Source organism: Pristiophorus japonicus, chromosome 1, assembly GCF_044704955.1.
Source record: "Pristiophorus japonicus isolate sPriJap1 chromosome 1, sPriJap1.hap1, whole genome shotgun sequence".
Taxonomy (NCBI): domain Eukaryota; kingdom Metazoa; phylum Chordata; class Chondrichthyes; family Pristiophoridae; genus Pristiophorus; species Pristiophorus japonicus.
Window position 1 is genome coordinate 330642551 of NC_091977.1, and position 27579 is coordinate 330670129.

The 27579-nt window shown below is 47.1% G+C and overlaps 1 protein-coding gene and 1 long non-coding RNA gene across 3 annotated transcripts in view; one reads left to right on the plus strand and one right to left on the minus strand.

The window, feature by feature from the left end:
* Nucleotides 1-8150: 8150 nt before the first annotated feature.
* Nucleotides 8151-27579, minus strand: part of tbx20 (T-box transcription factor 20) — a 92497-nt gene continuing 73068 nt past the window's right edge. For both annotated transcript variants that reach the window (XM_070889151.1, XM_070889142.1), the window contains exons 7-8: nucleotides 16023-16135; nucleotides 8151-9464 (exon numbers count right to left, since the gene is read on the minus strand). In XM_070889151.1, the coding sequence (XP_070745252.1) occupies nucleotides 9136-9464; nucleotides 16023-16135 (442 nt within the window). In that variant the 3' untranslated portion in view covers nucleotides 8151-9135. The remainder of the gene's footprint in view (nucleotides 9465-16022; nucleotides 16136-27579) is intronic.
* On the plus strand, nucleotides 8892-26734 carry LOC139272968 (uncharacterized). The gene is made up of 3 exons (XR_011594981.1): nucleotides 8892-9578; nucleotides 20847-23107; nucleotides 25677-26734. It is a non-coding gene; the product is annotated as an uncharacterized lncRNA (long non-coding RNA).

Sequence of the window (27579 nt, forward strand, 5' to 3'; positions counted from 1 at the left end):
CTTCAAACACTATGCGTGCAAAAGCTGTGAAACAAGGGGACACCTCCAGCGAATGTGCAGACGAGCTGCAAACCCTGCAAACCACCACGTTGCAGAGGAACACCAATCCATGGCAGATCAAACTGAACTAGAGACGCGAACCGAGGAGGCAGAAGTGTACGGGGTACATACCTTCACCACGAAATGTCCACCGATCATGTTAAAAGTTGAACTGAATGGAATTCCAGTCTCCATGGAATTGGGCACGGGTGCAAGTCAGTCGATCATGAGCAAAAAGGCCTTTGCGAGGCTGTGGTGCAACCTTCTCTTCTATATCAGTGAGTAACTTTTAGCATTGTTGTTGCCAATTTAAGTTAATCTAAGGGTTAAATCATGGCAGGACAGCTCGGACACGTGTTATGCTCCTCCTGTACTATATGGGAAATCAGGGACGCCTCCGGTGTCCCTGACGACTACGTGTGCGGGAAGTGTATCCGCCTCCAGCTCCTGACGGACAGCGTTGCGGAATTGGAGCTGAAGGTGGATTCACTCTGGAGCATCCACGATGCTGAGAATGACGTGAATAGCACGTTTAGTGAGTTGGTCTTACCGCAGGTAAAGGGTCCACAGCCAGATAGGGAATGGGTGACCAACAGGAAGAGCAGTGCAAGGAAGGTAGTGCAGGGATCCCCTGCGGTCATCCCCCTGCAAAACAGATACACCGCTTTGAGTACTGTTGAGGGGGTGACTCATCAGGGGAGGGCAGCAGCAGCCAAGTCCATGGCACCGTGGCTGGCTCTGCTGCACAGGAGGGCAGGGAAAAGAGTGGGAGAGCGATAGTGATAGGGGATTCAATTGTAAGGGGAATAGATAGACGTTTCTGCGGCCGCAACCGAGACTCCAGGATGGTATGTTGCCTCCCTAGTGCAAGGGTCAAGGATGTCTCTGAGCGGGTGCAGGACATTCTGAAAAGGGAGGGTGAACAGCCAGTTGTCGTGGTGCACATTGGTACCAACGATATAGGTAAAAAACGGGATGAGGTCCTACGGGACGAATTTAAGGAGCTAGGAGCTAAATTAAAAAGTAGAACCTCAAAAGTAGTAATCTCGGGATTGCTACCAGTGCCACGTGCTAGTCAGAGTAGGAATCGCAGGATAGCTCAGATGAATACGTGGCTTGAGCAGTGGTGCAGCAGGGAGGGATTCAAATTCCTGGGGCATTGGAACCAGTTCTGGGGGAGGTGGGACCAGTACAAACTGAACGGTCTGCACCTGGGCAGGACTGGAACCAATGTCCTCAGGGGAGTGTTTGCTAGTGCTGTTGGGGAGCAGTTAAACTAATATGGCAGGGGAATGGGAACCAATGCAGGGAGACAGAGGGAAACAAAATGGAGACAGAAGCAAAAGACAGAAAAGAGATGAGTAAAAGTGGAGGGCAGAGAAACCCAAGGCAAAAAACAAAAAGGGCCACTTTGCAGCAAAATTCTAAAGGGTCTAAGTGTGTTAAAAAGGCAAGCCTGAAGGCTCTGTGCCTCAATGCGAGAAGTATGCGGAATAAGATGGACGAATTAACTGTGCAGATAGCAGTTAATGGATATGATGTGGTTGGCATCACGGAGACATGGCTCCAGGGTGCCCAAGGCTGGGAACTCAACATCCAGGGGTATTCAACATTTAGGAAGGATAGACAGAAAGGAAAAGGAGGCGGGGTGGCGTTGCTGGTTAAAGAGGAAATTAATGCAATTGTAAGGAAAGACATTAGCTTGGATGATGTGGAATCGGTATGGGTGGAGTTACGGAATACCATGGGGCAGAAAACGCTAGTGGGAGTTGTGTACAGACCTCCAAACAGTAGTAGTGATGTTGGGGAGGGCATCAAACAGGAAATTAGGGGTGCATGCAATAAAGGTGCAGCAGTTATCATGGGTGACTTTAATATGCATATAGATTGGGCTAACCAAACTGGAAACAATACGGTGGAGGAGGATTTCCTGGAGTGCATAAGGAATGGTTTTCTAGACCAATATGTCGAGGAACCAACTAGGGGGGAGGCCATCTTACACTGGGTGTTGTGTAATGAGACAGGATTAATTAGCAATCTCGTTGTGCGAGGCCCCTTGGGGAAGAGTGATCATAATATGGTGGAATTCTACATTAGGATGGAGAATGAAACAGTTAATTCAGAGACCATGGTCCAGAACTTAAAGAAGGGTAACTTTGAAGGTATGAGGCGTGAATTGGCTAGGATAGTTAAGGAGTTGACAGTGGATGGGCAATGGCAGACATTTGGAGACCGCATGGATGAACTACAACAATTGTACATCCCTGTCTGGCGTAAAAAGTAAAAAAGGGAAGGTGGCTCAACCGTGGCTATCAAGGGAAATCAGGGATAGTATTAAAGCCAAGGAAGTGGCATACACATTGGCCAGAAATAGCAGCGAACCCGGGGACTAGGAGAAATTTAGAACTCAGCAGAGGAGGACAAAGGGTTTGATTAGGGCAGGGAAAATAGAGTACGAGAGGAAGCTTGCAGGGAAAATTAAAATGGATTGCAAAAGCTTCTATCGATATGTAAAGAGAAAAAGGTTAGTAAAGACAAACGTAGGTCCCCTGCAGTCAGAATCAGGGGAAGTCATAACTGGGAACAAAGAAATGGCAGACCAATTGAACAAGAGGGGCTAGATGGTCTACTCCTGTTCCTAATTCTTATTATGTTCTTATTAAGTACTTTGGTTCCGTATTCACTAAGGAGGACACAAACAACCTTCCGGATATAAAAGGAGTCAGAGGGTCTAGTAAGAAGGAGGAACTGAGGAAAATCCTTACTAGTCGGGAAATTGTGTTGGGGAAATTGATGGGACTGAAGGCCGATAAATCCCCAGGGCCTGATGGTCTGCATCCCAGAGTACTTAAGGAGGTGGCCTTGGAAATAGCAGATGCATTGACAGTCATTTTCCAACATTCCATAGACTCTGGATTAGTTCCTATGGAGTGGAGGGTAGCCAATGTAACCCCACTTTTTAAAAAAGGAGGGAGAGAGAAAACAGGGAATTATAGACCGGTCAGCCTGACATCAGTAGTGGTTAAAATGATGGAATCAATTATTAAGGATGTCATAGCAGCGCATTTGGAAAGAGGTGACATGATAGGTCCAAGTCAGCATGGATTTGTGAAAGGGAAATCATGCTTGACAAATTTTCTGGAATTTTTTGAGGATGTTTCCAGTAGAGTGGACAAGGGGGAACCAGTTGATGTGGTGTATTTGGACTTTCAGAAGGCTTTCGACAAGGTCCCACACAAGAGATTAATGTGCAAAGTTAAAGCACATGGGATTGGGGGTAGTGTGCTGACGTGGATTGAGAACTGGTTGACAGATAGGAAGCAAAGAGTAGGAGTAAATGGGTACTTTTCAGAATGGCAGGCAGTGACTAATGGGGTACCGCAAGGTTCTGTGCTGGGACCCCAGCTGTTTACATTGTACATTAATGATTTAGACGAGGGGATTAAATGTAGTATCTCCAAATTTGTGGATGACACTAAGTTGGGTGGCAGTGTGAGCTGCGAGGAGGTTGCTATGAGGCTGCAGAGTGACTTGGATAGGTTAGGTGAGTGGGCAAATGCATGGCAGATGAAGTATAATGTGGATAAATGTGAGGTTATCCACTTTGGTGGTAAAAACAGAGCGACAGACTATTATCAGATTAGGAAAAGGGGAGGTGCAACGAGACCTGGGTGTCATGGTACATCAGTCATTGAAGGTTGGCATGCAGGTACAGCAGGCGGTTAAGAAAGCAATGGCATGTTGGCCTTCATAGCAAGGGGATTTGAGTACAGGGGCAGGGAGGTGTTACTACAGTTGTACAGGGCCTTGGTGAGGCCACACCTGGAGTATTGTGTACAGTTTTGGTCTCCTAACTTGAGGAAGGACATTCTTGCTATTGAGGGAGTGCAGCGAAGGTTCACCAGACTGATTCCCGGGATGGCGGGACTGACATATCAAGAAAGACTGGATCAACTGGGCTTGTATTCACTGGAGTTCAGAAGAATGAGAGGGGACCTCATAGAAACGTTTAAAATTCTGATGGGTTCAGACAGGTTAGATGCAGGAAGAATGTTCCCAATGTTGGGGAAGTCCAGAACCAGGGGTCACAGTCTAAGGATAAGGGGTAAGCCATTTAGGACCGAGATGAGGAGAAACTTCTTCACCCAGAGAGTGCTGAACCTGTGGAATTCTCTACCACAGAAAGTTGTTGAGGCCAATTCACTAAATATATTCAAAAAGGAGTTAGATGTAGTCCTCACTATTAGGGGGATAAAGGGGTATGGCGAGAAAGCAGGAATGGGGTACTGAAGTTGCATGTTCAGCCATGAACTCATTGAATGGCGGTGCAGGCTCGAAGGGCCGAATGGCCTACTCCTGCACCTATTTTCTATGTTTCTATGTTTCTCAGGCACGAAGGCCCAAGCTGAGCCCTATTCACACCAAGCTGAGAACTTACACTAAGGAACTGATCCCTGTAATTGGCAGTGCAGCAGTAAAAGTCTCCTCTGATGGAGCGGTGCATGAACTACCACTATGGATAGTACCAGGAGATGGCCCCACACTGTTCAGCAGAAGCTGGCTGGGAAAAATCCGCTGGAACTGGGACGACATCCGAGCGCTTTCGTCTGTCGATGACGCCTCATGTGCCCAGATTCTGAGCAAGTTCCCGTCGTTGTTTGAGCGAGGCATCGGAAATTTCTCCGGGGCGAAGGTGCAGATCCATTTGGTTCCCGGTACACGACCCATCCACCACAAGGCACGTGCGGTGCCATACATGATGTGAGAGAAAGTGGAGATCGAGCTGGACAGGCTGCAATAAAAAGGCATCATCGTGCCGGTTGAGTTCAATGAGTGGGCCAGTCCGATTGTGCTGGTTCTCAAGGGCAATGGCACGGTCAGAATTTGTGGGGACTATAAACTAACGATTAACTGTTTTTTGCTGCAGGACCAGTACCCACTACCCAAGGCAGGCGACGCTGACAGGAGGGAAGACGTTCACCAAGTTGGACCTGAACTCGGCTTACATGACACAGGAGCTGGCTGAATCTTCGAAAGGCCTCATCTGCATCAACACGCAAAGGTCTGTTCATTTACAATAGATGCCCGATCGGCCGCGGATATTTTTCAAAGGAACATGGAGAGTCTGCTAAAGTCGGTTCCGCGCACTGTGGTTTTCCAGGATGACATATTGATCACAGGTCGGGACACCATCGAACACTTGCAGAACGTGGAAGAGGTTCTAAGTCGGCTAGATCGTATGGGACTCAGGTTGAAACACTCAAAGTGTGTTTTCCTGGCGTCAGAGATCGAGTTCTTAGGGAGAAGAATCGCGGCAGATGGCATCAGACCCAAGACGGAGGCCATCAAGAACGCGCCGAGACCACAGAACGTGACGAGCTGCAGTCGTTCCTGGGACTCCTCAATTATTTTGGTAATTTCCTACCCGGGTTAAGCACCTTGCTTGAACCCCTACATGTTGCTACACAAGGGAGATGACTGGGTATGGGGGAATTCACAAAAGATTGCTTTTGAGAAAGCCAGAAATCTGTTATTTTCCAACAAACTGCTTGTTCTGTATGACCCATAGAAATATTTAGTGCTAGCTTGTGATGCGTCTTCGTACGGGGTCGGGTGTGTGTTACAACAAACAAATGAATCGGGAACATTGCAACCGGTCGCTTATGCATCCAGGAGTTTGTCCAAGGCCGAAAGGGCCTACAGCATGATTGAAAAAGAAGCTCTGGCATGCGTTTATGGGGTAAAAAAAATGCACCAGTATCTGTTTGGGCTTAAGTTCGAGTTAGAAACTGACCATAAGCCGCTCATATCGCTATTCTCAGAGAGCAAAGGTATTAATACCAATGCCTCTGCTCGCATCCAAAGATGGGTGCTCACACCGTCTGCATATAACTATGTAATTCGCCACAGGCCAGGCACAGTGAACTGCGCTGATGCCCTCAGTCGGCTACCATTGCCCACCACCGGGGTGGAAATGGCACAGCCTGCAGCCTTGTTCTTGGTGATGGATGCATTTGAAAACAAAAAGTCACCTGTTACGGCCCTCCAGATCAGGACTTGGACCAGCCAGGATCCTTTACTGTCCCTTGTAAAAAACTCTGTCCTCCATGGGAGCTGGTCCAGCGTCCCAGCGGAGATGCATGAAGAGATCAAGCCATTCTGGCAGCGCAAAGATGAAATGTCCATACAGGTGGACTGTCTTTTGTGGGGTAATTGCGTGGTTTTGCCTAAGAAAGGCAGGGAAACGTTCATATGCGACCTACACAGTACCCACCCAGGCATATAATGATGAAAGCTATAGCCAGATCCCATGTGTGGTGGCCCGGCATCGACTCAGATTTGGAGTCTTGCGTGCACCAATGCAACACTTGCTCTCAACTGAGCAATGTACCCAGGGAGGCACCGCTAAGTTTGTGGTCATGGCCCTCCAAACCGTGGTCTAGGATCCACGTTGACTTCGCTGGCCCATTTCTAGGCAAAATGTTTTTAGTTGTTGTGGATGCTTATTCAAAATGAATTGAGTGTGTAATAATGTCTGTAAGTACATCCACTGCCACCATCGAGAGCCTACGAGCCATGTTTGCCACGCACAGCCTGCCTGATGTCCTTGTCAGTGACAATGGGCCGTGCTTCACCTGCGCTGAATTCAAGGAATTCATGACCCGCAATGGGATCAAGCACGTCACATCTGCCCCGTTCAAGCCCGCATCTAATGGCCAGGCAGATCTGGCAGTCCAAACCATCAAGCAAAGCTTGAAATGCGTGTCGGAAGGCTCCCTGCAGACCCGCCTGTCCCGAGTCCTGCTCAACTACCGCACAAGACCCCACTCGCTCACTGGAGGTCCCCCTGCCGAACTGCTCATGAAAAAGGGCACTCAAAACAAGTCTCCTATCAACACCACCTCCAGTGTGCCAGTGCAGCCTTCGGCCGCCTGAGGAAAAGAGTATTTGAAGACCAGGCCCTCAAAACTGTCACCAAGCTCATGGTCTAGAGGGCTGCAGTAATACCTGGTTTCCTGTATGGCTCAGAAACATGGACCATGTACAGTAGGCACCTCAACTCGCTGGAAAAATACGACCAATGATGTCTCGGCAAGATCCTACTAGGACAGATGCACCAACATTAGCGTCCTTGACCAGGCCAACATACCCAGCCTTGAAGCGCTGGCCATACTTGATCAGCTCCGCTGGTCAGGCCACATAGTTCGCATGCCAGACACGAGACTCACAAAGCAAGCGCTCTACTCGGAACTCCTTCACGGCAAACGAGCTAAAGGTGGGCAGCGGAAACATTACAAGGACACCCTCAAAGCCTCCCTGATAAAGTGCAACATCCCCACTGACACCTCGGAGTCCCTGGACAAAGACCACCCTAAGTGGAGGAAGTGCATCCGAGAGGATGCTGCGCACCTCGAGTCTTGTCGCCGAGAGCATACAGAAATCAAGCTGAAACCAATCCCACCCACCCCATCCCTCAACGACTATCACCTGTGACAGAGACTGTGGTTCTCGTATTGGACTGTACAGCCACCTAAGAACTCATGTTAAGAGTAGAAGCAAGTCTTCCTCGATTCCGAGGGACTGCCTATGATGTTCTTTATCAACCTCACGGCCAATTTTTGTATCATCTGCAAACTTCTTAATCATACCTCCTACATTCAAGTCCAAATCATTGATATATACTAGAAAAAGCAAGGGACCGAGCACTTAACAAATCAATGTAACTGTCCTTGATTAATCCGTATCTTCCTAAATGAAGATTTATCCTGTTCCTCAGAATTTTTTCCAAAACATTTCCCACCACCTGACTGACCTGTAATTACTCGGTCTATCCCTTTCTCCCTTTTTAAACAATGATTACAACTGAATGTCTGTGACTGCGCTTTGCACCTATGAAAAGCACGGAGTTAAAAGCTCACACTATTTGACCCTGACAATAAGCTTTTCATTATTTTCGGGGCAGGAGAAAGTGAAAATATCGAAAATCAGGCCTCACAAATAAAGGAATAGGAGGGGATGTTACTGCACAATCCGAGAGAAAATGAAGCATACACAAACTGGTATAGAGCAACGAGTTCATTGAGTGACTTTACAAACATTGTCGTTTACAAATACTCAATTTTAATCTTAGGTTTCAAATATTACATTACATTGATATATCAGTTCCTGCAGAAATAAATATATTGCACTTTTAGAAAACAATTCTTAATAGATGTAACTCCACGATTTCTTTTGAATATAATCTAGTACAGGAGGGAAAACACAGTATGTTTTTTTCTAATACTTTTTTTTAAAACAGAGTGAACATGCTCACAAAAATGGTACGACGTTAAATGATGAATAGAGCAGAGTGCGAGTCATTCTCCTGGCGCACACACTTGTGGTGTATCCGAGGTCTGACCGCTGAGAGTCTGCAGTTTGTCAGGTGCACACTGCAGGGAGCTCACTATCACAGGACACCATGGATGCTGTCGCTGTTGCAGGAGGGTCCTGTAAGAACTGAAGCTGGATCACCGGGGCTTGGTACACGTGTCCGACGGTAAATCAATCTGGTTTAGTGCTCACAAACAGTATAGTGTTTGCGGTTCACTGTGACAGGCCGTGGAATATACTGGGAGGAGAGGGGCAGCTACACCATCGGATTCCACCTGATGATAATACATTGTCGTCGCTGCAACGGTGCATTCTGGGCATTGTAGTCCGGCTGTGGCAAAGCATTCTGGGAGTTGTAGTCCTGTAAACCGCGGTGCATGGTGCGAGTTGTAGGCTTGTTGCGCTGCAATGCATTGTGGGAGTTGTAGGCCTGTCGCGCCGCGATGCGTTATGGGGGTTGAAGTCATGTGGCAATGCATTCTGGGCTTCCCAGGCCTGTTGCGGCAGTGCACCTCTCCGCCATTGTTGAGGGGTTTATCTGTAACCTTCAGGCTGCTGACCGAGGCCCGGCACCGCGCTGTAAATGGCTCTGTTTCTATGTTGAGCTCTGTTTGCTGCAGCTGGTCTGTGCCCTTTGAGTTATTGTTGTTCGGCTTGTCCCAGGTGCTCTGCATCTTTCACATCCCACAGCCCCCTGTGTGAAATGCATTTCTGTTCAGTCAATCATACAAAGTGAGTCATTACAGCGGAGGAGTGTCGCAGTCCCTGAATAGCAGCGTACGGCCCTTGCTGGAAATAGTGGTGGTATCTGGGCATGTGAAATGTGGGGAAGGTGGGCCCACTTGCTTGCATGGAGCTGGCAATCGCCGATGGTGTCAGAGGCATTCCAATGCGACTGTAGGGTGGCAGGGAGCCCGGGATGGGTGGCGCGAGTGACGCCGTGCTCGTAGCAATTGCAGTCAGGGACTGAGGGTGCTGGAAACCCGAGAAACTGGAGGAAGACGCTACCCAGGTGCTCAGCGATAAGTTATCTGAAGTTGTAAATGCCGATCCTGCCGGAGAAAAAACGCAGACACATAAAGCAGTGACGCTGATGGTGTGTGAAGTAGTTCGTTCAAAACAGCAATCTGCTCATTTAGCGGAATATTTAACTCCTTGTGTAAAAGGTAATTTACCAGTGGGAATATTTAATAAAATAATAATGACAAACACATTATTACACGATTAGTTCAGTAACGTGCTATTCTGTGCTTGATGTATAATTATCAGTATTGATTATTAAACATGTCATTTTTGCTGCAATCTTTTGCGCATGTTGAATTTTATAAGGATGCTGCATTGCTCAGCCTGTGCGCTCAATTTCCCATGTGGAGAGTAATTGGGGACTGTAATTAATGCTAAAGCGGAACGAGTAGGAGGATGAGATGGTCCTTCACTCTGGCCAGCGTGCTCCAGTTTTCAGGTCCTTTCTCAGATCTTATGCAGCCATTTTTATCTTTTCCCCACCCTAAGCCTAGACCCCACTGCTCTTTCAGTTTGTTGAATTGGAAGCTGATCCAATTCAATGGAGTCAGTATTTGCTAGGTCAAGAACTCCTACACACAGGATTTATGATTAATTTATAACTTCCTCAGTTTATCATCAGATCTTCCTCTGCCTTCACCTTATCAGCTTCATTAGTTTGGAGACTTGGATCATGTTAGCTTGACTCAATTAGCAGCAGCACTCTCCCAAGTCAGAAAGTTTGAACCTCACTCCAGGATTTGAAGCCAGATCTAGGCTGACCTTTCAGTGCAGTACCGAGGGAAGAACTGCCCTTTGACAAAACTGTCTTTCTTAGATCCATAATGGAGGACCTCATACTTCCCCACGTTGAACTTCATCTGCCACAATTTTTCAAATGGATAGATGGTGTCAGGTGCCCATTTAAAAAAAAATAGTGCTTTCATTGCAGAAGGCATTGATGTTATTGATGTACAGCAACTGAAAGAATGTGCTAAATCAGGAAATGTAAAGAAATACCAAAATCCTAACAGATGGATAGATATGTGATGACCTTGTGATCTTCTGGGATTCCCTCGTTGGACTGAAGACCCTAGTTTGACGCTAGCATTGTAACTGCTAACAATTGCCCTAATTTCTGAGTGCAAATAGACTTTCCATGGTTCCAGAAGAAATACTGCCCCAAGACGGAATGACCAGTAGGACAGAATCATAGGGAAAGAGGCCTATCTGGATAGCTTCAATGGGGAAAATGGCTGCAAATGCAATATCCACCGTCTTTGTTGCCAGGTTTTATGTACTTTATGATTACTGACCTGGTCCATTGGAAGTGGTACAGTGATATAGGTCAGATTGCCAAATCTACTCTATTGGAGTAAATTTTGGAACTGCATGGGTGAGTTTCCAGGTCTTCCCAGGACATTCTCTTCTGTTGGGAAGGTCTGATAACTCAGTATAGGTGGGACAAGACACCAGCCTGACTGCAGCCAGGCCCCAAAATAGGACACAAAGGAGTGGCACAGACTATACTTAACGCAGCCAGTAATTAGATGAAAGACACTCTGAAACGTATATCCCAGGAGGGTTAACATTCGCAACTGTCGGGGCCATCAAGCCTGTGCCAGACCATGATGGCTATAGCATCAGGACAAAACGCTTCCGTACCCGGCCAGTTATCGTTTATTTGAGAGCCATGCAGTACTGTATAAAGGAGAGTATAACAGCACTGTTACTATCATACAAGTTCAATAAATAACTAATCTGACAATATTTTTTAATAATTCATTTGGAATGCAAAAATATTGCAAATCTAAAATGATTATCAACAAAATTAAAGAACTTTCATTCCAGTGGAAGGTTCTGCTAATTATTAGAGAGCAAATTTTGTTATAAATAGCTTTCCTTAAATACTTTCTGGACGCACTGAGGATTTTGATGAAATCTGGAGCCCAATATAGAAAATTGGACAATACATTTTTTATGCCTTAACGAATTGCTGGATTGAAATTCTTCGTGATGTTTGGGCTAATGTAATCACTTCGCTACCTTGCACAAATTCAGTATTATTAATAATGAATCTCTAATTAGAGGGGTTTGACTAGAAACTATGAAAATATTTCTTTAAATGTAACAGCACAAAGTTGGGTATTTTGCTTTGGTGCTGTCATTTGGACACATTTCAATTCTCCCAGTCTGAGACCCGAGGGATTCGAGGGGAATCATTAGACAATGATGTCTGGGGTATCATGTTTCAGCTTTGCAAGCTGTGTAGTGTTATTCAGTAAATGGTGTGACACCTCACACTCGCTATAGTGTAATTGTAACCATGCTAACCATGGATTGCCGGGCAGCTTTTAAAACCTTTTAACATTAGTCTTGTCAATTTTATTAACATTAGAATTTAACCAACATTCAGAAGCCGGTGAGCGGAGCTCTGGATTACACGTATATGAGGGATTCTGTTTTCCATGATCAGAGAACGGTGCGGGACTGGCAGTATAACTGGGATCTGCATGCTCTGCAGCAGGTACCATACTCAAACATGTGCCTGCAGTATAACTGTACCCTCACATGTTGGTCTCTCGGACCTCAAGATTTAAATTATTAACAGATTATTGTAATTATAGCACAGCACTGACAAACTATCGCAAATAGTTAGAACTTAATTGTACGTACTTGCATGTTTCAATTTTCTTTTTGAAAATTCTGCATGTTTAAAGAGCATCAGTTGTGAACCTACATAACCCAATTTTAATTGTCGGTATTTCAGACATAAAACAAAACTGAAACAATCAATGTCTAGATTTTTAAAAGTGTGACTGTGGATATACATAACTGTTCCATTCACACTCACATATCACACCTATCTCACACTGTCTAAAGCAGTAAGCAGCATAATCTGAAAAGTAATGTTGAAAATAGTTGACTACTGAACACAATTCTTTGCTTACAAAAGCAAAATACTGCGGATGCTGGAATCTGAAATAAAAACAGAAAATGCTGGAAATCTCAGTGGGTCAGGCAGCATCTGTGGAGAGAAACAGAGTTAATGGGCCCAAGTTTCCACAAGAAAAAAAACGGGCGCCCCTCCGAGCTGGGCGCCCGTTTTTCGCGCCTAAAACGGCGCCTAAAAAAATCCTCAGTATTCTCCACCGAATTACAGGTCCTGTGGCCCTCGGCGCTGCCAGCATGAGCTGTGGGGGGGGCGGAGCCAGGTCCCTGCGCTGAAAACAGTGCCGGGACCTCTGCACATGCGCGCTACAGTCGGCACGCAAGTGCAGTAGCTCCAGGCGCCGAACTGTGTGGGAGGGGCCCGAAGCACGCAGCCCCTAGCCCTGGCCCAATGGCCTCACTGGGGCTGCGTGAATGAGGCTCCTCCCACGGCCAGCTCCTGCTCCCCGCCCGACCAGACCCGACACTCGCTCCCCACCACCCCCCCCCCCCGCCGACCAGACCTGACCCGACACCCGCTCCCCCCGCCCCGACCCGACACCCGCTCCCCCCCCCCCGCCCCGAGACCCGCTCCCCCCGCCCCACCCGAGACCCGACCCGACACCCGCTCCCCCCCGACCCGACACCCGCTCCCCCCCCGACCCGACACCCGCTCCCCCCCCGACCCGACACCCGCTCCTGTTCCCCGACCCCCCCCTCCTCTTCCCCCCCCCTTTCTCCCCCCCTCCCCTCTCCCCCTCCCCTCTCCCCTCTCCCCCTCCCCTCTCCCCCTCCCCTCTCCCCTCTCCCTCCCTCCCCTCTCCGTCCCTCCCTCTCTCTCTCCCTCCCTCTCTCGCTCAGCGGCACGAACAGCTGCAGAATTCTCCCTGGCTGAAGCACTTTCACACAGGTAGGAGGATGGTTTATTTAATCTTTTCTTGGCTTATAAATGTTTATTCAGGTTGGATTTATTTGTATAATATTTGTAGAAGTATAAATAAGGATTTATTGTCGAATTTAATGAGTTCCCTTCCCCCCCACCTCGTTCTGGACGCCTAATTTGTAACCTGCGCCTGATTTTTTAATGTGTAGAACAGGTTTTTTCAGTTCTACAAAAATCTTCACTCACGCCATTCTACTTTAGTTTGGAGTACATTTTCACTGTGGAAACTTTGAAATCAGGCGTCAGTGGCCGGACACACCCCCTTTTGAAGAAAAAATTCTGTTCTAAACTAGAACTGTTCTACCTGACTAGAACGGCAGAAAAAAAAATGTGGAGAATTGCGATTTCTAAAATAGTCCGTTCTCCACCAGTTGCTCCTAAAAATCAGGCGCGAATCATGTGGAAACTTGGGCCCAATGTTTCAGGTCGATGAACCTTCATCAGAATCCTGAAACGGTTCTGACGAAGGGTCATCGACCTGAAACGTTAACTCTGTTTCTCTCCACAGATGTTGCCTGACCTCCTGAGATTTCCAGCATTTACAATTCTTTGCTGTTTAAGCTTTCTCTCAGTCTGTGACAGATTAACAGAAATTAGCTACAAGTGCCTTCCTAGGTCATTGCACCAAGACTGTTTGCCTCTTAAATGCCGATAGCTATTATTATAATTATATTATCTGCTAAGATACGTTTCAAGAAGTTGAAATCATATTCAAGAAATCAAATTAAAACTGGCCTCACTTAGCATTTTTACAGAAACATTTAGTGACATAATACTCACAGTTGCTAGCCTCTCAAATATAAAAGATATAATACCTTTCACATCCCCAGGACATCCCAAAGCACTTCAACTAATTACTTTTGACGTTGGCCAAGACCTTTCTTCCTGCTCTTCTTCAAATAGTGCCATGGGACTTCTTCCGCCCACCTGAACAAGTAGACAGGACCTCCGTGTAACATCTTGCCCAAGAGACGGCACCTCTGACAGTGCAGCGAAAAGCTTCCTCAATATGGCACTGAAGTGTTGGGCCAGTCCCTGGAGTGGGGCTTGAACCCATGAAGTGCTGAGAGCACTGAGCCAAGCTAACACTGCCATACGTTGGCATGGGATATGGGAAGGCTGTTACTAAAAGCATCCATTGACATCCAGTTCCAGCTCTGAAAGAATGGTACCCCAGGAATTTAAAGCGATGTATTGCTATTTTGATGACTACAATTAATGTATTTATTTTTCAAATTGCACCCAAAAAAAACTGGCATCTGGTGCATTGGAGACAAAAATACATTTCATTATTTGCCTTCTGCTTATATTTGAATGATTTTGCACGAAGTTACCAAAAGTGTTGATTTCCCCAGGTATTCAATGGAGAATGAGAATGCAGGTTGACTGTTCAGGTGTTGTTAGATTAGATCAAATGTTGTATGGTGCATTGTGGTGAGCAATGTTCGCTCTAATTTTTTGGGGGTGCGTGGTCCCTTTAAGTGGCTGTGCGGCCCATTCAAATTTTCATGCATGCGCAATTTCTTTCATTTAAAAGCCGGTGAGCGGCTTGCGCAGGACCTCCAGACCGCTGCGCGGCTGCGCACCATAGCGGGAACTTTGATACTGAGGCACAGTGTAGCGCTGTGGGTTCAACACTGGGACTGGCTTTGGGGTTAAATTGGGCTTTGGCAGTAGAGTTAAGGCGGGGGAAAGCAAATCAGCAGTCAATGGGAAAGACACGCGGGTGGGTGTAAAACAGCCTGACGATTCTTTATCACCCATTTTGTGCTGTCAAAGACCAATTTCACCCCATTAGTATCTAAACTACACTCATGGATGAAAATTTCCACCCTCTGCCTGGTTCTACATGAAATTATTTGAGTCGCCTCATTCCTAGAAGGCTGAGTCTAGAGCACAGGATGCCCCAAGGAGAGCTGGGTGTGGGAAATGGAGGGATTGGTTGTAAAACACATTGGAGCAGAAATTCTTCACTCCATTTATAATTCCATCATGAATGTATTCCTGTAGGTTTCCATTGCTGGGTAATTATAGTGAAATCAGGAACAGGATTGGTGCCATGGTGGGATTTGAACTCATCTCCGGATCATTAGTCCAGGCCTCTGGATTACTAGTCCAGTAACTTCACTACTATTATTTCCTAATAATTGCATTTCTCACTCTGATCTGAGTTCAAAGATTCACCCAAAAATGACATAAGGTAGCACAGAACTTAAAGTAATAGTCCCAGGAATGAGAGCTCCATTTGGTTCACATGCATAGTTCTAAACTCTGTACAGTGGTTCAGTGGGTAGCATGCTTGCCCCTGAGTCAGAAAGTTGTGGGTTCAAGTCACACTCCAGAGACCTCAGCACAAAACCTAGGCTGACACTCCAGTGCAGTACTGGGGGAGTGCTGCACTGTTGGGAGGTATTGTTTTCCAGATGAGATGTTAACCAAGGCCCCATCTACAATCTCAGGTGGAAGTAAAAGATCCCATGGCATATTTCAAAGAAGAGCAAGGGAGTTCTCCCTGACGTCCTGGTCAATATTTATCCCTCAACCAATATCAGTAAAACAGATTATCTGGTCATCACATTGCTGTTTGTGGGAGCTTCCTTTGCAGAAATTGGCTGCTTTGTTTCTTACATTACAACAGTGACTACACTCCAAAAGTACTTCATTGGCTGTGAAGCTCTTTGGGATGTTCTGAGATTGTGAAAGGCGCCATAGAAATGCAAGATTTTCTTTTTACCTCTGGTCTGTGCTGCTTGGCTCTCGTCTCCCAGACCATCATCGTCTCCTCCGTATGTCCGGATTGGTGACCGTGCGTAGGTGTGTTTCTGGATTAAATTCTCCACACTTTCTCTGCGGTACAGGAGATGGTGTTAACGTGTGAAATACGACAGATACCCTGTATCAGTAGATGTCCGATAAATACCTGGCCAACACTGGATTACCTTATCGATTTTCACTTCATGACTGGCGAGATTGTATTACGCATGAGTTGTACGGGCCACACTGAGTTATCCTGCCTTGCTCAGTGAGTAAAAATCAATCAGCAATGTGAAGTCAACTGCTGTACAGTTTGAGCAGAATGTCTGGTGATTTCTACTCACTGTTTTGGTTATTTATTCAACATTCTGTTTTCTCGGTCTATTACTGCTTTGCATTCCTTCCAATGTATATGCAATATTCTACCTGCCACTCTTCACTCCCTTTACATATTTTGTCATTTTGAACTCCCCCAGAGCTGCCTCCTCACAATCGGCTGTTCCCCCTTGTTTGGTATCTTCTGCAAACTTGACCAGTTTCCATTTGGCAAGTTGTCAGTGTAAAGTGAGAGGGAGCAGACATTCCAACACTTTCCCTGAACAGCACTGGCTCAAATAGTTTACAAAACTTTATATTAAAAATAATATTGATGTCTACTTACAGATCAGTGAATTGGTTATGAATATAATAACAATTGAAGATTAAATATCTGTTTTGCTAACCGCAGCAATGATTTCACAGGCAACAAAATTAATATATTCAAGACCTTAGAATAAACAGATTAAAAATAATATATTTTCCCATTTTAAATCCTCTGGTGATAATTCATAGAATCAGCACAGAAGGAGGCCATTCAGTCCATCATGCCTCTTTTGATTTTTTTTTCCTTTTCATGTATATATCCAATTTCTTTTTGAAAGTTACGGCTTGACGGGCCAAATGGCCTTGTGTGCTGTAACCATTCTATGATTCCATGATTCACCGCCCTTTCAGGCAGTGCATTCCAGATCACAACAAATCGCTGCTTAAAAACAATTCTCCTCACCTCCCCTCTAGTTCTTTTGCCAATTACCATACAAATTCACTCAAATTGAACCCTTTTTCTGGGAAATCCACAGTTATTTTTTTTACATTGTTTTTTAGATTTTCAGGCTGAAACCTCACTCTTAAACATACAGTAGTACCTGTATTACAATGTCACCACATCTCTGCACATCTCTAAATACTCCAAACGCTGCAGTATTGGGATTATTAATTAGTATTTAATCACATTTGTTACATATTCTATCAGCCTGACCGACTGTTTAAACCTAGCTCATAATTAAACCCGTGTCGCCGAATACCTTCAGGAAAAAGAAAAACTGAAATACAGACACAAATATCGACAAATATCAAAACACAGACCTCGGGCTAAGATATGGGAATACTTGGGACAAATCTGTTCTGCATCTGGCAATGATTTTTTTGATATGTCCACATTAATGGTGACTATTCTTGTTTTACACCGGAGTTATTCCATTTCTACACCAGTTAGTCCATATTTACACCGGAGTTATTCTGTGTTTACCCCAGAGTTATTCTGTATTTACACCTGTTGTTCCGTATTGACATTGAGTTATTCTGTGTTTACACCGGAGAACAAAAGAACGTAAGAAATAGGAGCAGGAGTAGGCTATTCGGCCCCTCAAGCCTGCTTCGTCATTCAGTAAGATCCTGGCTGATCTTCAACCTTAACTCCACTTTTCCACCCTATCCCCATACCCCTTGATTCCCTTAATATCCAAAAATCTATTGCCCCCTGTCTTGAATATACTCAAAGTCTGAGTCTCCACAGCCCTCTAGGGTAGAGAATTTCAAAGATTTACCACCCTCTGAGTGAAGAAATTTCTCCTCATCTCAGTCCTAAATGGCCGACCCCTTATTCTGAGACTGTGACCCCTGGTTCTAGACTCCCCAATCAGGGGAAACATCCTCCCTGCATCTACCCTGTCAAGCCCTGTAAAAATGTGTGTTTCAATGAGATCACCTCTCATTCTTCTAAACTCTAGAGAATATAGGCCTAGTCTACTCAATCTCTCCTCATAGGACAATCCCCCCAACCTTTGTTGCACTCACCATATGGCAAGGTAAGGAGACCAAAACTGTACACAATACTCCAGGTGTGGTCTCAACAGGGCCCTATATAATTGCAGTAAGATGTCTTTACTCATACTCAAATCCTCTTGTAATAAAGGCCAACATACCATTTGACTTCCTAATTGCTTGCTGTACCTGCATGTTAACTTTCAATGATGTGTGTATAAGGACACCCAGGGCCCTCTGAACACCAACATTTCCCAATCTCTCACCATTTAAAAAAATACTCTGCTTTTCTATTTTTCCTACCAAAGTGGATAATTTCACATTTCTCCACATTATATTCCATTTGCCATTTTCTGGCCCATTCACTTAGCCTGTCTATTTCCCCTTGAAGCCTCTTTGCATCCTCCTCACAACTTACATTCCCACCTAGTTTCGTATCATTAGCAAATTTGGATATATTACACTTGGTCCCCTCATCCAAATCATTGATATAGATTGTGAATAGCTGAGGCCCAAGCACTGATCCGTGTGGCACCCCACTAGTTACAATCTGCCAAACTGAAAATTACCCGTTTATTCCAACTCTCACTTTTCTGTCCGTTAACCAATCCTCAATCCATGCAAGTATATTACCCCTAATCCCATGAGCCCTAATTTTGTTTAATAACCTCTTGAGGGGCACCTTATCAAATGCCTTCTGAAAATCCAAATACACCACATCCACTGGTTCCCCCCCTTATCCATTCTATTAGTTACAACCTCAAAAAACTCAACAGATTTGTCAAACATGATTTCCCTTTCATAAATCCGTGTTGCCACTGACCAATCCTATTATTATTTTCTAAGTGCCCTGTTACCACATCCTTAATAATAGATTCTAGCATTTTCCCTACTACTGATGTCAGGCTAACTGCTCTATAGTTCCCCATTTTCTCTCTTCCTCCTTTCTTAAATAGTGGGGCTATCTTCCAATCCGTTCTAGAATCTATGGAATTTTGGAAGATGACAACCAATGCTTCTTCTCTTAGGCAGTCTCTCGAATCGAGGATGACTTGCTTCCACACCAAAAAGGGATGAGTTCACAGATGTTTCAATGAAGGACCTAATATTCCAGGTCCCGAACTGCATATTGAAGGGTGGAAGATGCCTGTGCTTGGATCTTTTTTAATGTGTGGTGACCGTTGCACACCAGGCACGGGCTTGACAGAGCTAGGCCTTGGCCCAGTGGCAAGGGTTAACCAAGATGACTGGAGACCAGCTCTGCTGCACTGACCTAGTGCGCACACATATCGCAGTGTGGGCTGGCCCGTACTGCCCCTGGGCCCCGAACTCATGCCTCTCCTGGGCCCCGATCACAACCAATGCATCCACTAGCTCTATAGCCACCTCTTTCAAAACCCTAGGATGTAGGCCATCGGGTCCAGGGGATTTTTAGTCTTTCAGTCCCATTAATTTTTCCAGTACTGTTTATTCCCTGTTTGCACCAGAGTTATTCCCTGTTTGCACGCAGTGTCCGATCAATTACAGTCCCGGGAGAACTCTTGAGAAAGCCATATTTAACACCAGCATATGTTGGCATTGATTTAGCAGTGTGCACTTCCCGGTTACATGAGTAGGTCATTATTCGAATGGTGTAAATCAAATGATTGGGGCGCTAATGGGATTGAATGATCATAATTCATCAACTCAAACCTGTGTTTAAAAACATTGGGCTAGACTTTCCATTATTGTACAGATCGTCCAAAAATGGGCGTGATTTCCAGCGTTAGCGTTAATTATGGGTTTCGAGATTGCTGGATTATCGCCTATTTTCAAAACCCCAACTTTCCACTGCGAGCGATGTGAAATGAGCGTTAGCGGTAAATTTTTTGTCCTTCTGCCGTAAAATGTCGGTGTCCATAGCAACGCCATGGCAACGGTCATTTCCGCGTTTCAAGAGGTCAGGGGTCATCACTACATGCGCAGAAGAGGGGGAGAGAAGGACCAGAGAGGAACTGAAAGTATGTGTGGGTGTGTTGTGTGCTTGTTTGGCTGTTGTGGGAGGTAGGAAAGAGATTTAGCAGCAGTAAAAAGAATTGAGAGCACAAATAACATTGTTTGCACAGAGATTTTGGGAAAAAATATATAATTAAAATGGAAGGCATGGAGGAGACGACACAGCACGCTGTGGAGGGTGAGGACGCTGGCGAGAGCAGTGAGGTGGGAGAAGAACTAGAAGTGGGAGGACGAAAACAAGCTCGGAGATTTTCCGATGAGGCAAATGCCTCCCTCCTGCAGGAGGTGGAGTCATGCTGAGGTCAATTGACCCGGGGTGGGCGTGGGAAGCCCACCCCAAAGGTTTACCAGAAGATTTAGGCTGACATAGCCGAGGTGGTCTCATCGGCAACGAATGAGGTGCATGAGGGCAACCAGTGCCGTAAGTGCTGGAACGACCTTGTCGGATCCGCCAGAGTAAATATTACATTTATTTACATGTTTATATAATTTGAATTGTAAGTGTACTGAGTGATTAAAATCAGATGTGATGTCTTGCACTTATACCGGGAATGTTTTACTCAAAGCCTGCATTGACGATGTACATCTTTAGGTAAATAATGATAATTATCATAATAATAATGATTACATCGATCGGTTATGTGTTGTATAAGTATCTGTGATAGTACCGAGCAATGATATCACGCAATGATCTCATGCCATGTCGTGCTGTTGTTACCTTTTGAAGAAGGAGCTTTCGAAGTATAGGGCCGAGCAGTGGCGCACGGGTGACGGGCCACCAGTCATCAGCGAGCTAACAGACCTTGAGGAGCGGGTGCTGGCACTAGTGGGGAGCCACCCCCGGTCGGCCACACGTGCAGCAGCAGAACCTGATGTGATGCCACATAAGTAAAGTATACACCATTGCATGATGTAAAGTCAATAGCTGCCACGCCCACTCTTATGTGAACAGTAATATATGATAGATGATTGATAAAAGTGTTATCTAAATAATGATGGCCTCATGAAAATCATTGTAATGCAGAATTTGATCATGGTCATGAAATGTGATGTTTGTGATGATTTTGATAGTGGTAGTGCTTTTGGTGTGCATATGCTGTGTGTAGTGTTTGAATCACCTTGTGACCCAAGCACCCCCTTCTCCTCTAATAACCTCATTTATGTTTCGTAGCTCAGCCAGCAGCACGGCCCCAGGCGACACCACCGAGCCCAGAAGCTGCGGGTTTGGCGCCGGACTCGCCGGGGGATCATCAATCTGGTGGTGAGGAGCTTCGAATCTCGCCCGTGGAGCTGCAGACTGCCTTCTCCACTGATGACAGTGCCGACTTTGAGGAGCCTACATCGACCAGCTCCATAATCTATGCAACACCGATGACATCTAGTGCTCCTGTGGCCATGTCCTCCTCCACCGTGGAGGTAGTGGATCCAAGCACTTTGCCGCAATGCACCCTGACTGTCTCCATGACGGTGCGGACCCCGCGGAGATAGGTTCGAAGCAGCAGGACTGTTCCACGAGCAGCAGATCTGAGCGGGGACATGGTACACTTGTCCATAAGGAGTGTCGAAATAGGTCAGCAGATCCTCCAGACAATGGGGGGCATATCCCAACAGCTGGCCACCATGTCCATTGTTGTGTATTGCTCTGGTACATTAAATGTATGATAAGTACAATGGTGCATCACAGAGGGTGCTGTGGTGGGAGACCTGAAAGTACCTGCACGAGGCAGTATAAAAGGCTGCCCACCACACCTGTGGGGCACTCTGGAGCTGAACAATAAAGGACGAGGGTCACAGCAGTTAGACTTACACCAGACCATGTGGAGTTAGTGATTTGTGTGCTACATACACCACATTGGCAACGAGGAAGCGGACGAACTCCATGCAACCATGGCTACTCTGGGCTCGCTAAAGGATTTTACCGTGGACAATGATTGGGAGGCCTTTACGGAAAGGCTCGAGTACTACTTCACAGCAAACGACCTGACGGAGAACACATACGCAATGAGAGAGAAGCGTAAGGCGATATTGCTCTCCAGTTGTGGAGATGAGGTTTACTGTCTCGTCAGGGATTTGCTGGCACCTGGGAGCGCCAGGGACAAGTCATACGAGGAGCTGACTGAACTCATTCGTGACCAGTTGAAACCGAAGGAGAGCATCCTCACGGCCAGATACAAATTTTACCATCACTGCAGACCCGAGGACCAGGATATCACCAAATATGCTGCGGACCTCAGGAGACTCGCGGCGCCGTGTGATTTTGGGGCACACCTTGATGAGGCGTTGCAGGACATTTTCGTGCATCGGCCATGAGGGCCTCCTTCACAAGCTGCTAGCCACGGAACCCACAGTCACCCTGACAAAAGCCATCACCATCAGCCGGGCATATATGACCTTGACGTGCAGCACCAAGCAAAATGATCCACAGTCTCGAACCCGGCAGGCACTGTCCACAGGATAGCGCCCACCACGGACAAAACTGCAGAACGTGGCTCTGCCTGGGGCAGAGAGCACGGACCTCGGGATCCTGGAGCTCAGAGTCCGCTGAGGGGGGCCAATCAAGCAGCACCATGCTGGCGTTGTGGAGGAAGCCATGGGGCTCACCGGTGCAGGTTTGTGGAGTACACGTGCAATACCTGCCACATTAAAGGCCATCCTCAGCGTATGTGTAAAAGAAATCAGACTCAACATGTGGCTGAGGAGGTGGGGGATGATCCACTGTTCAGCGAGGAGCAGGCAGAAGAAGATGAGGTGTTTGGACTGTATACGTGCACCGACGATTCGCCCCCAGTGATAATGGAAGTAAAAATTGACGGAGTCCCAGTCAGTATGGCAGTGGACACGGGCTCGGGTCCATCGTTGATGAGTCAGAGAACTTTTGATAAACTGTGCGGTAACCCGGCTGCATGACTCAAGCTGGTCCCGGTCATGGCAAAGCTGCGTACTTACACCAAGGAACTCATACCTGTTCTCGGCAGAGCGGATGTACAGGTATCTCACGGGGGTGAGACGCACGGTTTACCTTTATGGGTCATTGCAGGCGATGGGCCAACGCTCCTCGGCAGAAGATGGATGGGAAAGGTCTGTGGGAGCCGGGAAGACTTCTTCACTCCCCCACAGACTGCTGCTCCCTGGGTTTCCAAAGAGCAGCGGCAACCGAGCTGGAGCTGCAGCAGCAGCCCAGAACTCCTGGCCCCAAGCAATCCTGCAGCCTCAGCCTCCACTCAAGGCTACAGGTGCGGGCCCATTGCTAGGGTGCGGGCAGGCGGGGCGCTGCAGTCCATCAGTGGCCGGGGGACCCATACAGCGGAACAAGCGGGAGGCAGCAGGAGAGGTGGCCACGGAGGGAGCAGGAGAGGTGGCCACGGAGGGAGCAGGAGAGGTGGCCACGGAGGGAGCAGGAGAGGTGGCCATGGAGGGAGCAGGAGAGGTGGCCACGGAGGGAACAGGAGTGGTGGCCACGGAGGGAGCAGGAGAGGTGGCCACGGAGGGAGCAGGAGAGGTGGCCACGGAGGGAGCAGGAGAGGTGGCCATGGAGGGAGCAGGAGAGGTGGCCACGGAGGGAGCAGGAGAGGTGGCCACGGAGGGAGCAGGAGAGGTGGCCACGGAGGGAGCAGGAGAGGTGGCCACGGAGGGAGCAGGAGAGGTGGCCACGGAGGGAGCAGGAGAGGTGGCCACGGAGGGAGCAGGAGAGGTGGCCACGGAGGGAGCAGGAGAGGTGGCCACGGAGGGAACAGGAGTGGTGGCCACGGAGGGAGCAGGAGAGGTGGCCACGGAGGGAGCAGGAGAGGCGGCCACGGAGGGAGCAGGAGTGGTGGCCACGGAGGGAGCAGGAGAGGCGGCCACGGAGGGAGCAGGAGAGGCGGCCACGGAGGGAGCAGGAGAGGCGGCCACGGAGGGAGCAGGGGAGGCGGCCACGGAGGGAGCAGGGGAGGCGGCCACGGAGGGAGCAGGAGAGGCGGCCACGGAGGGAGCAGGGGAGGCGGCCACGGAGGGAGCAGGGGAGGCGGCCACGGAGGGAGCAGGGGAGGCGGCCACGGAGGGAGCAGGGGAGGCGGCCACGGAGGGAGCAGGGGAGGCGGCCACGGAGGGAGCAGGAGAGGCGGCCACGGAGGGAGCAGGAGAGGCGGCCACGGCGGGAGCGGAGGCTGTAATGAAATGCCGCGCTGAGTTTGAGAGCGCCAGCGTCGATTAAGTCCAGCATCAGTGCCAGAGGAAGAGGATCGTGGACAAATGCCTGAAACTTTTCCCCAAAATTCCCTCTCCCCACCTTCTGTGTTTCCCTTTCCCTCCTTCCGTGCTTCTTCTTCTTTCTAGGCCAGCTGGACACCTAAGATGGCGGTGCCCAACGGAAGCCTCGTGGCAGCCACAAGATGGCGTCTTAAAAGGGAAATGCTCCCGGGCGTCTTAAAAGGGCCTCACACCACTGCGGTCCACACATAAAGACTTTTGGACTTTTGCAAGGCTAGAGCGAGCCTAAGTGTGCCATGTGAATGTAGGATGATGGATTTATGACAAGAAAGTGAATTTTAATGCTGGGTGGTCACTGTTTTTAAAATAATGGACATGAATTGCGAATTACGACAAGAGTTAATATTTCAATGCTCAATGGTCACTGTGTTTAAATTCAGGGATGTGGATCCGTGACCAACATTACCAATGGGCTAATGCGTTTCTCAATTTAGGGGATTCTAGCAATGGCTTTTTGAACTGGGGGGTGCAGTGATGCTGTGTATTGCTCTGGTACATTAAATGTATGATAAATACAATGGTGCACCACAGAGGGCGCTGTGGTGGGAGACCTGAAAGTACCTGCATGAGGCAGTATAAAATGCCCACCACACCTGTGGGGCATTCTGGAATTATTCAATAAAGGACCAAGGTCACAGCAGTTAGATCAACACCAGACCGTGTGGAATCAGTGATTTGTGTGCTACATACATCACATTCCACCACCATGACGGAGTACATGCCATGGATTGTGGAGGCCCTGGAGCTGATAGCCAGGAACACTGGTGCCAGGGAGTTCCAGTGGTCCCGGAGCACGGCACTGCACCCCAAGGTGCCACACCCCCATTGCCAACGACACATGTGAGCCAGGAGGAAGGTCTTGCTTCTGGCTCAGAGGACGTTCCCTCATCGGGACCGTCCTCTCCAGTATCCGGCCAACCAGCAGATCTGCCGTAATCCCCCCCAATGAAGCAGCGCCTGAGGAACTCCTCAGCAAGGCGGCTTGGAGTCGGGAGGGGAAGGGGAGGGGGTAGAGTTGGGGAGGAGAAATGGGGGGGGGGGAAGGAAAGTGAGGTGCATGGCTGCAGGAGTTGTATTGGTCACAGTATTTTTATGTTGCTATTTTATTGGGAGATTTGGGGGAAGGGGAGGGGGGTACCTTGTTTTTTTGCATTTGTGTTATATGTTTATGAAGTTTTGTTTGAAATGTGGACACTTTTATGAATGAGTTAAATATTATCAGTTTGTTGTAGGGTGGGGTGGGGTGTTTTTTACAGTTATAGTTATGATTTTATACAAATGTTCTCATTAAATGTTTTTTATTTCGTAGACTCAACACCAGATGTGTCACACAGATCAGCTCTGTCATCTTGCGTTATGTGCTGACCAGTGGAACGTTTCATGACCTTCATAAGCATCACTAGCGACACGGGAGAAACTTGCTTCATACCTACTTGACTTTCTCACTGAGAATGTATTGACTTCAGTCTTTGTCATGGCACATAACCTTCTTGCACATTTTCTCAGATAAGATCGCTTCTCCCTGTAAGTGGGTGGGGTGTACGTTCTCGTCCTCCTCCTCCTCAGTCTGCCCCCTCTTTGATTGGACACACAATGCTCTTCAATATACTTTCTGCCATCTCAAGTCTGCAGCATGTGCGTAGTCATCGAGACAGGCTGAGAAATTACAGGCCCCAGTCTAATAACAATCAGTATTAGACCTATTGTTCACAAACAATAAATTAACCTACTAAAACACCTAAAATAAATTCAAATCGTCCACAGTAGGATAAGATGTTTGTTCAGATTTTCAAATCACCATAAAAGAACTCCACAGAAGTTGAAGCAGCCTTTTATATGAACCAACCTCCGACTTACAAAATGGCGTCCACACCGTTGGATTTAGTTCAGGTGAGAGCAACTTTTTCTCAGGTTTTTTCATCGAGCAATATTGAGGTGCTGAAAGTAACGCTCGGCGATATTAAGGGCGTTAGTTTCGCTCATTCTGATCTTTATGGTTAAAAAAAAAGTGGGCAGGCGGTATTATTAATTCTTGGCGTTAACTACATGCCGAAAGTAATGCTGGGCGATAAGTGAGCGATAAGTGGGTGTTAGTTTCCATTTTGTTGCTAAATGGGCAATATCTGGGCATGATACCTCATCTCAGCGTTAAAATGGACATTAAGTGGGCGGGATCGATGCAAAAATAATGAAAAGTCTAGCCCATTCACTCTGTCAGTTCACATATCATGTCTGTCAAAGTTTACTTGTACTCTTGCTTTACTTATTAACCCCCACTCCCGCAATAAAATCTGAAACCTGGACCTGAATTTGCCAGAGAGACATTCCCAGTGTACAGGTCAAAGTTTGTAATTGAAATTGCAGTTATTAAATGGATGTACTTCTACTGTTTTTCTGGCAATATCTATCTCGGTCGCCTGCTAAAAATCTGCATTTGTCCCGGTTCTAAAGCGGTTCTTAAAAGGAGTCAGCAGGCCGCTCTCGGGTCAAGTGCAGCTGCTGTCGAGTTCCGATTGAAATGTGTTTTATGTGCAGGGCCGGGGCTAAGACGGGTCTGTGTACCGCAGCTTTCAATCAGTTACAGGGGAGAATGGAATTACTGGGCTGTTTGTCCCAGTAACTGGCTCTAAACTAATCACATCTCTACTGGTCCCTGAGGAGCCATCGATCAGATCCAATCCTCCCCTTGAACAGTGTTCAGACAAATGAGACTTTTAAACACTGCCCCACCATTTACAAAGCTGCACTCCCAGTTCCTGCTGTTCACTGCCTTCAACCAAGCATTTCTCGTCTCGCTTTTTAAAGACAACACATTTATTAGAAAACAGAAGGGCAGTAAATGTAATTTCCAGGGTTTCCCCCTCCCCAGTATTGTAAACAGCTCACAATTCACAGTAATAGGATTTCCAGAAGGTTTCAATCCAGCTCTGTTGGGTTTATTGCATAGAATTGCGGGGTGTTTTTTAAAGACAGACTCACATGTTCCGAAAGCCAACAGAGACCACCTGAAATCTGTGATATTGACAAAAAGGTACACTGCTGGAGGAACAGGCTTTGCAGAAAGGGAACGGGGAGACTTGGATCCAGGAGTATGTTTGTGCAGATACCATGTTCACAGATCTCATCTGATTTCACAGGCACACCGGCTGTACAGTGTCCCAATCAGACAGGCCCAATACAGTCTGATAATGTGTCTATATATACCTCTGCGT